The sequence below is a fragment of the Camelus ferus genome, chromosome 9, assembly GCF_009834535.1.
Source record: "Camelus ferus isolate YT-003-E chromosome 9, BCGSAC_Cfer_1.0, whole genome shotgun sequence".
Classification (NCBI taxonomy): Eukaryota; Metazoa; Chordata; class Mammalia; order Artiodactyla; family Camelidae; genus Camelus; species Camelus ferus.
This window is the reverse complement of record NC_045704.1, coordinates 21,413,991-21,426,369: the sequence shown is the minus strand read 5'-3', so window position 1 is coordinate 21,426,369 and position 12,379 is coordinate 21,413,991. Positions and strand designations below refer to the sequence as shown.

The 12,379-nt window shown below is 48.0% G+C and overlaps 1 protein-coding gene across 2 annotated transcripts; it reads right to left on the bottom strand.

Annotated features, from left to right (window-relative positions):
• Window positions 1–83: 83 nt before the first annotated feature.
• On the bottom strand, window positions 84–12,019 carry PRODH2 (proline dehydrogenase 2). Of its 2 annotated transcripts, none has more exons than XM_006184418.3 (10): window positions 11,758–12,019; window positions 11,485–11,681; window positions 11,256–11,394; window positions 11,090–11,176; window positions 6,191–6,271; window positions 5,956–6,111; window positions 5,711–5,877; window positions 1,757–1,867; window positions 1,285–1,370; window positions 84–330 (listed from the first exon to the last, which is right to left on the bottom strand). In XM_006184418.3, exons 1-10 carry the CDS (start codon window positions 11,929–11,931, stop codon window positions 146–148), a joined length of 1,383 nt encoding a protein of 460 aa, XP_006184480.1. In that variant the 5' UTR covers window positions 11,932–12,019; the 3' UTR covers window positions 84–145. The 2 variants fall into 2 exon arrangements, with proteins under 2 accessions (XP_006184480.1, XP_032343987.1); XM_032488096.1 differs by having other exon boundaries at window positions 99–330; window positions 6,200–6,271; window positions 11,758–12,005.
• Between the last annotated feature and the right edge of the window lie 360 nt (window positions 12,020–12,379).

Sequence of the window (12,379 nt, the reverse complement as noted above, 5' to 3'; positions counted from 1 at the left end):
AAAGCTCTCTCTTGAGCTGCAGAGCCCCCTAGCTTGGGCTGGGCAAGGTGGAGGTTAGCCCTTCCCCACGAAGTTGGCTTCGGTGCAAGACAGCCCCCTGGGCAGCAACTCAGGACCTTTATTGACCATGTGATCCCTGGGGGTGCTAATGGGATGCCCTCAGGCCCCGCCCCAGCAGCCTCCGCCGAAGTTCTTGGCTGAGCAGCTCCTGTTCCCTGCGGGCACCCTGCAGCACACTTCGGTTCTCCTGGGCCCTCCGGATCAGGTAGGGGATCACCTCCTCCAGGGAGCCATAGGGGATGGACTTGTACACGGCATAGCCGGCCTGCCCTGGAGGGAGAGTATTGGCAGGGTGAGGGCTCATGTTTGAGGAGAGGCTCCCCCAGGCCCTACATGGAACAAAGACTTCCATTTCTGAGAAAATGGCAGACTAGATGTATTGGACAAAATTTCCCACTGAAAAAAAACTAAAAATCTTGGAGTAGACATTTTTAAAAATCTTCTCCAAGTTATTAAAATGCTGCCAAGTGAATAAGGAATTTACTAATCCAAGAATTAAGAGAAAATGGGGACCGAGAGAAGGAAGGGATACACTAGAGTCATTTCTACCCTGAAGATAAAATTGAGCTGCTATTCGATGACTTCAAAGTTGAGGGGGTACAGGAATGAAGGCCCAAAGCCTGACCAGAGTGAGAATTATAAAGGAGAATTTCCCCAAATTAAGTTGGAACCCAAACATCAAGACCTTCAGAGTAACAGTTAACAAGAAGTCAACACTCCCACCTTCCCCTACTCCCAGAGAATGGCCTTGACCATAAGTAGAGCAAGGAAGAAAACAGAAAAATCCATCTCTGAGAGCCTGTGGCCATGGGTTAGTCCCCTAACACATTTGCAGCCCAAATTTGCATCTCTGGGGTGTCTCAAGAAACCTCAAGCAGTGAATTTAGGGTGCAATGGTTTTGTACCCCTTAGCACCTGGCAGAAGGAAACATACATCTTCTGGTCTCAGGCCCCGAGGAGCAAGATAGTAAAGATCTCACAGGAAACAAGATACCATGACCAAAGACCGACAAAAACAACAAACTGCAGACACAGAGATACAGGCCTGCAAGGCCTTCAGATATGGGACAGATCTATCTGGAAGGGTCTGGCAGCTGGGCCGGCTGCAGTCTCTGCATGGGAGCCTGGCCAGGCGTTGTCTGGGAATGGGAGAGAGGGTCTGGCTGGGAGAGAGTGAGGCCTGGGGCTGGGGGTGGGGGTGGGGGGGATGGATCATTCACATACCTAGTGCCAAGGAGACGTGGTCACACATCCCCAGAAGTTGTCCAAAACAAATGGGCCCATCCAGAGGAATGCCAAGCTCCCATATGCTACAGAAAAAGCCACATCATCAATCCAGACAGTGACCGGATCTGGAGCTGGAAATCAGCCACTTTGTACTCACATGGCTGTTCCAGGCATTCAAATACTGACATACTTCCAAACTCACTGATAATAACCACTGCCCTGGGCCCCCTGAAAGCTCCCCAGTGAGTCTCAGCTCCCTCCCTGGAAGCCTCAGACCTCCCAGGCCCCAGCAAATAAGGAGAAATGCCTTGTTCAGCTGGGGCCTATGGGACCTACAGGTGTAGCAGGGGTTAAGTAATTTGAATATTCTCCCAAGGTCCCCTTTGAACCTACCGGCCCACACTGCTCCTCCCTTTGTTCCACGTCCACTACGCTTTGGGCACCTATTTCCCATTCCCCCACTTCATACCGCTTGGTTGCCTGGCGAACAGATTCCTCATTGTGGGAGGCCACCATGAGGTGGCACGTGGGGCCACGATGGGACACATGGGTCAGCATCAGCTCCAGACAGCGGCTGTAACTGGAGGGAGATGTTCCATTCAGCTTATAGCACCTGGCACGTGAGGGTTAGGCACCAAGGACCAGGAGTTTCTGTCCTTGGGAAGTGGGGTGCCTAAGAGCAGGGACCCTAGAGTCAGGAAGTGCTGGCACCCCACCTTCCTCAGCTGTGAGGGACATCCCCCCTCTGGGCCTTTTTCTTCTCTCTCTTTTTTTTTAAAACTTTTTAAAAAATTGAAATATATTCAATTTACAATGTTATGTCAGTTTCTGGTGTACAGCATAATGTTTCAGTCATACATATACATACATATGTTTCTTTTCATATTCTTTTTCATTATAGGTTACAACAGGATACTGAATATAGTTCCCTGTGCTATACAGTAGAAACTTGTTGTTTATCTATTTTATATATAGTAGTTAGTATCTGCAAATCTCGAACTCCCAATTTACCCCTTCCCACCTCCTTTCCCAGCTGATAACCGTAAGTTTGTTTTCTATACGTGGAGAACTACAAAACATTGATTAAGGAAAGTAAAGATGATTTAAAGAAATGGAAAGATATCCCACGCTCTTGGATCGGAAGAATTAAGAGTGTTAACATGGCCATATTATCCAAAGCAATCTACAGATTTCATGTGATCCCTATCAAGTTACCCAGGACATTTTTCATAGGACTAGAACAAATAACCCTATAATGTTTCTTCTCTTTAACAGCGCAAGTTCATCTAACAGCGTTGTTGTGAGGATGGAGTGAGATGAGAGTGGACAGATAGCCTTCGGCACCAGTCTCACAGCAAAGGGCCCCATCACTCGGGATGACGTTTACCTGAGGTCATTCACTGCAGCATTGTCTACAGAACAGGGTTGGCAACAACCCAGATGACTGACAGTGGGGGACTGGCTAAACGAACACCCAGAGGATAGTGGCGTGCACGCAGCTGTAAAGGAACAAGGGCACTCGGGACACTGATGTGGAAACATAGAAAGACCGGCAAAGGCTTTCTGAGCTTGCTGTAGGCCAGGTGCCACCTCCAGACTTCACGTACTGCACTGGTTCCTTCCACTGCCCTCGAGATGGGTGCTCCGCCTGTCTCTGCCCCTGAGGAAGCTGGCTTTTATGTCCTGCATCACCGCATCACCCATGGAGTCATGGCAGGAGATCAGGAGGTGGGAGGGGAGAGAACTCGAGTATTTCACCCCTAAGCCCCCTCCCTGGCCCACCCTCACTGTTCCCCGTGTGGCCACACCGCCCCTGGGGTGGCCCCTCTTCTTCAGCTGTACCACATGGGTCGTAACAGCTTCCTGCTCTTGTGAGGTCCTGGGCACCTCAGCATTCCTTGTGGGTTCCCCTAACCTTGCCCAGTCCCCTTAAATAGACCCTTCACTAAATTTTCTTTAGCTAAACCCCTTTGCTTGGAATTCTGTTTCCTCTGGGACCTGGCCTGACATGCATACATTCACTCATCTAACTCTCAAATCAATTCTGTGAGGTAGCAGTTCCAGTTACCCCATCTTACAGAGGGCAAGACACAGCTGAGAGAGGTTACGTCTCTTGTCACCACACAGCTAGAAGTGGCCGAGCTGGGATTGGAACCTAGGCTGTCTCATGCTCCAGGGCCAGGGCTCATTAACACTAGACTATTCTGCCTCTAAGATATGCAGTTGAGAAGAAAGGCAAGGAGCTGTGTGTAGACATGATGCCTTTTACATATATATTCTCAAAAATTGTGGTGTTTGCCTGTAGATGCATGAAGGATCTCAGGAAACACATGAAGGAAACTAACAAAAGTGGTTCCCTGTAGGGCGGGAAGACTCCATGGTTAGAGGGGGTGCAGGTAGACGTGAGATGTGTCAGTGTGTTCATTTTCATATCATTTTATTTTTGAATCATGTGAATGTATTATCTATTCAAAATCTATATTAAAACATTACTGGAGAGGATGTGGAGAAATAGGAACACTCACACTTTGCTGATGTGAATCTAAAATGCACCAGCCATCTTGGAAAACCACTTGGCAGTTCCTCAAAAAGTTAAACATGGAGTCACCATATGACCCAATGAGTCCACTCTTAGAGAACTGAACTTTTAAGGGAATTGAAAATGTATGTCTACACAAAAATGTGTGGGCAAATGTTCATAGTTGACAAAAGTGGAAACAATCCGAATGTCCATCAACCGACGAATGGATAAATAAAATGTAATCTATCCACACAAGGGACTATTAATTAACCATAACAAGGAATGAGGCACTGACACACGCTACAACATGGTTCAACCTTGAAAACTATGCTGAATGAAAGAAGCTGCATATGAAAGCCCACATATTATATGATTCCATTAACATGAAATGTCCAGAATACGCAAATCCCTAGAGACAGGGAGATTAGTGGTTGCCAGGGGCTGAGGGGAGGGGGCGAATGGAAAGTGACTGCTAATGGATATGGGGTTTCTTTCTGAGGTGATGAAATGGTCTGGAATTCAATAGTGATGATGGCTGCACAATCTTACACATAGACTATGAAAGCCACTGAATTGTATGCTTTAAAAGAGCAAATTTTATGGTATGTGAGTTATATCTCATTAAAAAGAAATAATGGTGCCAGTGGTTAAGCCTATGGGACAGAAACATGCCTAGTAGCCTCCATGGGTCTTGGATGCGAGCCTAGGTTCCAACCACAGCTTGGCCGCTTGCTCTGGAAGCTGGGTACGTCCCTGCGGCTCTGCAGACCCCGCCTTGACCCGCTGTGAATGGAGTTGGGTTTTGACAGCTCCATGAGGACAGGGCCTGGAGGCCACTGTGGTGGCTGCTGTGATCAGGGTCCAACACAGGTCAATATAGTCCATATCAATATGATGTCATTGTATGGTGACAAATGAAAATTAGGCTTATTGTGATGTGTTGAAAGAATACATTCCTTCCTTGCCATAGGATGGCGGTCTAAGGCACTCACCCACATCTCACCCCCAGCAAGGGGTGATTTGGGGTGGGTCAGAATGCAGGTTCTAGAGCCAGTCTGCCTAGGCTCAACTCTTGGCGCTGTCACTTGCTAACTCTATGACTTGGAGTAAGTGATCCCACATCTCCGGGCCTCGTTTTCATCGTCTGTAAAGTGGGGATGATAATAATAGTATCTGCTACTTGGGATTGTTCATTTATTCACTCAACAGGTCTGTACCCAGCACCTACCATGCAGCAGGCATGATTTTAAGCACTAGGGGTTCAGCAGTGAAAAAACAAATCAGAAAGCCCTGCCCTCCTGGGCCTTGTCTAGTTAGGGAGACAGACAAGGAACAGCTGAATGTGAAACTGTATAGAACCTCAGCTGTGGATAAATCCCGCAGAAAAATTAATCCAGGGAGAAAGTGGGTGTGGGGAGTTTTTTGATAGGGAGGGCAGGAAGGTCACCTGAGAAGGTACCAACAAGACCTAAGGAGGTGAGGGATTGAGCCAAGCAGCTGTCTGGAGGGAGACCATTCTGGGCAATGGGAACAGGAAGTGCAAAGGCCCTGGGGTGGATCATCAAGGGGACCACTGTGGCTGGAGTGAAGTGAGCGAGGGGATCTGGGGCTTATGGAGGGTGAACAGGGAGCCACGGGAGGAGTTTGAACTCAGGAGGGACAAGATTTGACTCAAGTGTTAACAGGATCCCTCTGGCTGCACAAGAGAACAGATTGGGGAGCAGGGATGGAGGAGGCTGCTGTTCAGGTGGGAAGTGGCGGTGTCCTGGGCCAGGGAGCAGGACTGGTCTGTAGACACAGGCAGGACACACATGGGACACGTAGCACCACAGGCAGTGAGCTCTAATGAGAGGTTAGAGATTAGCACTATTCATCTCAGAGGCCAGTCTAGCCCAGTCCCACCTCTGATTGGTCGCCTCGTAGTCAGGCTGAGTGGGATCTTCAGTCCCCTGGAGCCGGGCCACCTCTCTCTCCTTGTCCAGATACGCCCCTCGCACCAACTTCACTCCGAAGGCCAGGCCAGCCCGGTCTGCAGCCTCAGCATCCTGCCTCAGCCGCTCGTAGGTGTCCTGGTGGCGCAGCTTCGGGTCAGGGCACTGGGACCCCGGCCTGCAGTCCCCCTACCCAACCCCGAGTGCACCACACACCTTCAGATAGGCCTGGTAAGTGTTCCACACCCAGGGCCCGCCTTCCCTGGGGCTGTTCCAGCGCACGGCCAGGGCAGCCACCAGCAGAGAGAGGGCAGGATTCAGCGAGGTGTACTCGGCATCCACCAGGAGCCTCACGTGCTGGGCCCGGGCACGCTGAGGGTGGGAGAGTCTGTGGTTGGGCCCCTAGGTGAGCAACAGGTGCAGCAGAGCCAAATCCCAGCAGAGGTGTTACCTGTACCACCTGGTGCAAGCGGCTCAGAGATGCCTGGAGATGCCGGTTTTGCTCAGCACTGAGGCAGGAGACCTGGAGGTCCTGGAGGGGCAGCGAGGAAATGAAAGCAGCTAGGGCTATTAGGCACTTCTGGGTCCTAAGTCTCCTCTCCCCACTACCAAGAAGGGAAAAAAAAAGCTTAGAAATTGTTAGAAATCTGAAAAGTAGCTATGTCACATAGATACTGTTTGTTGACGTGTAATACAGCGGCTAACAGCCCAGAATCTGAGTGTGACTCCTGGCTCCACCACTTACACTGCGTGGCCTCGAGCAAGTCAGATAACCACTCTGTGCTTCCATTTTCTCCTCTGTAAAATGGAGATGCTAATAGCATCAATCTTATAGAGTTGCTGTGTGGATAAAAATGGGTTCGTATGTGAGACGTGCCTGGACAGGACAGGACAGGACAGTGGCCACATATGATAAGCACTCAGTACATGTTCTTATTGTTACAGTAATAGGTGACTTCATACACTATCGTATTGATTTAATCTTTACAATGATCCTAGTGAGCAGATGTTATTCCAAGCTCCCTTTTCCAGTGAGACCGAAGCTGGGAGAAGTGAAATGACATGGAATGAAATAACATGTAGAAAGTGCTTAGAATATTAACTACTATATATAAAATAGATGAACAATAAGTTTCTACTGTACAGCACAGGGAACTGTATTCAATATCTTATAGTAACCTATAATGGAAAAGAATATGAAAAGAAATGTATGTATGTAAATGTATGACTGAAACATTATGCTGTACGCCAGAAAATGATGCAACATGGTAAACTGACTATACTTCAATTTAAAAAAAAGAAAAGAAAAGAAAAGAAAGTGCTTAGAACAGTAGCTAGCTCATAATCAGTGCCACAAGTGTTACCTCATATTAGTCTCTTGGGACTTCAGTTTCCTCATGAAACTCCAAAGGCATCATTGTAACACACAAGGCTCCCCTGTCCGGCCCCGAGCTCTCACCTCCTCCCACCCTCCACCTCACTCACCCACCTCCAGCCTCCCTGGCCTCCCTGCTAGTCTTCGACTATGCCAAGTACCTTCTCACCTCAGAGGCTTTGCTCCAGCTGTTCCTTCTGCTGGGAACACTTCCCCTCAGATGTCCGCCTACCTCTCCGCTAGGTCTTTGTTCCAATTTCATCTTCTCCACGAGGTTTTCCCTGGTTTAAATGTGCAACTCCCTACCTGGGGCTTTCCTTTCTGCTTCCTCAGCCTTATTTTTCTGTTCAATGCTTTTTTATACCTAACTTGTTACATATCAGCTTTGGCTTTAATGATTGATTGTCTCTGGTCCTTACTGACTGGCCATCAAGTGCCTCAGGGGCAGAGATTTTGCTTGTCTTGGCCATCAACTCCACCCCCAGCATAGCACCTGGGACATAGTCGATGTTCAGTAAACATTTAGGAAATAAATACATTTGTAACGTGGAAATAATTACTGCCCCTAACTCACAGTCCTATGGGGATTCAAGGGTGATTGTGAGCTGCTGCTGACTCTGGGAGTCCAGCTGGGGTCAAAGAAATTGGGAAGTTAAAGAAAGAGGAGCAGGTGGAATTTAGTGCTCTGTTATAGCCAACAGGATCAATAGGGACCCCATCTTGGGGGAGAAAACTCTCTCTAGAAGGAGGGAAGAGCTAGAGACACCTGCCCAGTTCTCCCTAATCAGAATTGTCTCCCCCTGGCTTGAGTCATCGCCCCAGGGATCAGGGGGTTCTAGGTACAAACAGCTGGTGAAGCTGCCACCCTCACACAGGGCTTACTCAGTGCCAGATAAGTATCTATTTCAGGTACTCATTTACCCTTCATCACCCTCTGAGGTGGGGGCTATTCCCCCTCCGTTTTACAGAGGGGGAATCTGAGGCACAGAGAAGCAAAGACACTTTTCTAAAGTCACACAGCTTGACCTGGGATTTAAACCTCAGCTTCTCCGGAGCCTGACCTCCTAACCATCACCCTATACACCTGCTCATAGGCAGAGAGTAAATGTTTCCCCTAAACATATAGAAATCACTTAGGACAGTGCGTGGCATGTTGTGGGTGATCTGAAGTTTTTCTACCATTAATTTGTGGGTTCAAACTCACTTGCTTTGTGCATTTATTCATATATTTAACATTTGTTTGTCATATCTTATCTCGGTGCCGGGGGTGGGGGATATGGCAGTGAAAGGGAACAGTCATGAATTGTGCTGTGGAACCAGTGGATGCAAAGACCGAGGATGGGTGGGGGCTCGGATCTGTAATGGTGGTGGCTGGGCTGAGATGGGGACGGGAAGAAGGGGCAAGTTGGGAGACACTGAGCCAGCTTGGGACCCAGTGGGTGTGAGGGGTCTGGAGGACATCCAGTGGGAGGTGTCCAGGGGGCTCAGGGGAAAGGCTGGGGCTGGAGACAGAAATGAGGGAATTGTGAGTGTAGAGTGGAGAAACTGAGGCTGTAGGTGAGAAGGCCCCTTCTAGGGGAGTAAGGAGTGAGAGGGGAGTGAGCAGAGACCTAGCCCGGGGGAACCTCCAGATTTAAGAGTCAGGTGGAGTAAAACCTAACAAAGATTGAGAATGAGCTGGTGGAGATGGAAAAGGGAAAGCAGGTGTGATGGTCTTGGGACAGCCAAGGAAAGCAAAGGACGCAGAAGGAGGAGGGCCCCTCTGTTCCTCATGCAAATGCCAGCCTGGCAGGGGCTTTAGTCCTTAAAAGCACCCTGGGAAGAAGTTACTATCACTGTCCTCACATGAAGAGGTGAAACTCGTTACACTTCAGAGCGGATCCTTTGAAGCATTAAATCCTGCTTCTATGCATTCTGTGACACAATTAAAATTTACAGATTAAAAAAGGACACATCAGCAGGTCCTGGGCAGCACTGTTTTGGGAGGTGGAGACTCACAGGCCACCCAGGTGTCCATCTCAGGAGAGGTAAACCAAGCAGCCAGAAGCAGCAATTAGAAACAATGGATTCTACGTACACAGAGACATTTGGATGGATCTTAAAATTGGAGTGCTCAGTGGAAAAAGTAAGAAATAGAATAAGATAGACAACGTAATTCCACTTGTGTACATTTAAAACTATAAGCCTCAGAGTGCAAATTGGTGCAGCCGCCATGGAAAACAGTATGGAGATTCCTTAAAAAACTAAAAATAGAGTTGCCATATGATCCAGCAACCCTACTCCTGGGCATATATCCTGAGGAAACTATAATTCGAAAAGATACATGCACCCCAGTGTTCATAGCAGCGCTATTTACAACAGCCAAGACGTGGAAGCCACCTAAATGTCCATCGACAGATGATTGGATAAAGAAGATGTGGTATATTCATACAATGGAATACTACTGAGCCATGAAAAGAATAAAATAATGCCATTTGCAGCAACATGGATGGAGCTAGAGATTACCATACCAAGTGAAGTAAGTCAGACAGAGAAAGACAAATACTATATGACATCACTTAAATGTGTAAACTAAAAAAATTATACAAAAGAACTTATTTACAAAACAGAAATAAACTTACATAGAAAACTAGCTTATGGTTACCAGAGTGGAAAGGGGGTAGGGGAGGGATAAATTAGGAGTCTAGTATTAGTAGATACAAACCTATTATATATAAAACAAGTTCCTACTGTATAACACAGGGGACTATATTCAATATCTTATAATAAATCATAATGGAAAAGAATATGAAAAAGAATATATATGTGTAACCAAATCACTTTGCTGTACACCAGAAACTAACACAACTGTAAATCAACTATACTTCAACTTTTAAAAATAAAGAAATAAATAAAACTCTACCCCTCAGCTTGATGGAGAAGGGCACAAGGTGGCCTTTATGCAGTGATGGAAATGTTCTGTACCTTGATAGGGATTTGAATTGCTCAGGTGTGTATTTGTCAAAGCTCATTGAAGGGTACATTTACAATTTGTGCGTTTCATTGTATGTAAATTTTACCTGAAGAGAAGTAATTACTGAGCTCTAATTAGAGATGTGCATTCTGAAGCCTTTGGGGAAGAAATGTGCTGATGTCTGCAACTTACTTTGAAATGCATCAAATAATAAGATGGGTTGATGGGTGGGTAGAGGAATGGATAGAGGGAGAGATGTGATTTAAAGCAGGTATAGTTAAGGGGGGTGGAGCTCAGTGGTAGAGTGTGTGCTTATCATGCATGAGGAACTGGGTTCAGTCCCCAGTACCTCCATTAAAAAATGAATAAATAAATCTAATTACCCTCCCCCCAAAAATAAATAAATAAAAATTTACAAAAATAAATTATGTTAATGGTGGCAGATACATGTGTTCACTGAAAAATTCTTCCAACCTTTCTGTATGTTTGACAATTTTCATAATAAAATGTTGGGAAAATATGCCCCCAAACAGCATATACTTGGCAAAACAAAATCATGGTAACAGAGAGATACATGTTATGTAGGATGGAGTGGTTGCCAATGGCAGGAAGGATAGAAATAAGACAGGGAAATAAAGAAGAAGAAATGAAAGAATGAATGAATGAACCCAAACCCCATTGGTCTAATCATAACCCCCAACTAGCGTAGCTGAGTTGATTGATAAAATATAAATTATTTCCTTCCAGTTGGTGAAGAACTAGTGTCTCAATCACTCCTCTGAGAGCTCCCAGCCCCCAGGCTCATCCTCTAAAGTCCCCAGGTGGCCCATATTCCCTTTATTCCAGCCATGCCTCAGGGCTATAGCCACATTTATTCTGCCCCTTCTAAGCCTGAGAAGCAGAGGTAGTTAAATATTTTGAACATCTTGTTTGCAAATGCCTGCTGCCTCCAAGTCCAGGGGACTCCTCTCCCCCAATTTCCCCCACCTACCATTCGATCTCCCCCAGCCTGCGGTCCTTACCCGCCCCGAGTCCATGGATTCTGCCAGTCTCTCAGGGCTCAGCTCCAAGGAATCCCATGGCCTTCTGAGCCATGAGGTTAGCTCCTTCTGGAAAGGGTGGTGGTGGGATGGTGAGGGGACCTGTTGGGTTGCCACACCCTCCCCTCCCACCCTGCCAGTCCCTTACACAGAGCCGAGTGCTGGCCAGCGCCGTAATCTTCAGCTGCATGAGGATGTTTCCGGTTGGGCCAGGGGTCTCCAGGAGGCCTCGTGACAGGTCCACACATCGCAGCATAGCACTGAGGTTCCCCTCATACCAGGCCTCACTGCCCAGCCAGCAGACGTCAGGGCCTGGAACCCACTAACCCCCTCCCTGCCATCCTCCCAGCCTCCCTGGGCCCTGGGCCCCTACTCACCCAGTCTTAACAGCTGAGTCTGGCTCCTCCTCAGTGGGCACTGCCAGCAGGGGCCGGAGGCCCAGGGTCTGGAGCTGTTGGACACAGCCCTTCACCTCCTCTGTGGTCTCACCGGCCACAAACTGCCCGTAGATGGATGCTCGGAGAAGCGCACCCGACAGCCGGGAGCCCAGGAGTCGCTGAGACCAGGCTTGGAGCTGGGGTGACAGGGAGCGAGCGCTCAGAGGCTGGCCCTGGGAATCACCAAGGCCAGTCCCTAGGGTCAGTGCTCACCGCCAGGCCGTGGGTGACCAGAGGGGGCCAGGCACACAGCCGTAGCACCAGCAAAGCCCGGGTTAGTTCTCCCGTGCCCTTGAGGTGGAAGGCCCCACCATCAAAGCTCAGGGGCTGCCAGCCCCCAGAGGAGGGGCCAGCTTGGGAGTAGAGAACGTGACAGGTCCGGAGCATCAGGAATCCTTTGCCACTTCTGCACCAGGTAAAGGGGCTTTGAAGGCAGTAGGTCTACCAAGTGCCCCTTGCCCGGCCAGGGGCAGTGACTGATTAACCAGGCAGTGGCCAGGGAAAGGCAAATCTTTAAGATCACAGGCTCTTTGGGGGGCAGTTAATTATTAACTTATGGGGACATAGTTCAGAATAATGGAGACAGGAAAGGAACCCCCAATACCAGCCCTCAAAGACCCTCAGTGTAACAGCTCATAATTATTTGGTGCCCATTATATGCCAATGGGTGTTAAGTGAGAGTGTGGGCCCTGGGAGGAAGGCAGTGTGGCTTTGTGCTCTTGGGAAAGTTATTAACCTCTCTTGTTGCAATCGCTTCATCTTAAAATGGGAAAGAGTGTAGTGCTATTGAAGAAATTTGAAAAGGTACATAATCTTTAACCCACCTGCTCAATAT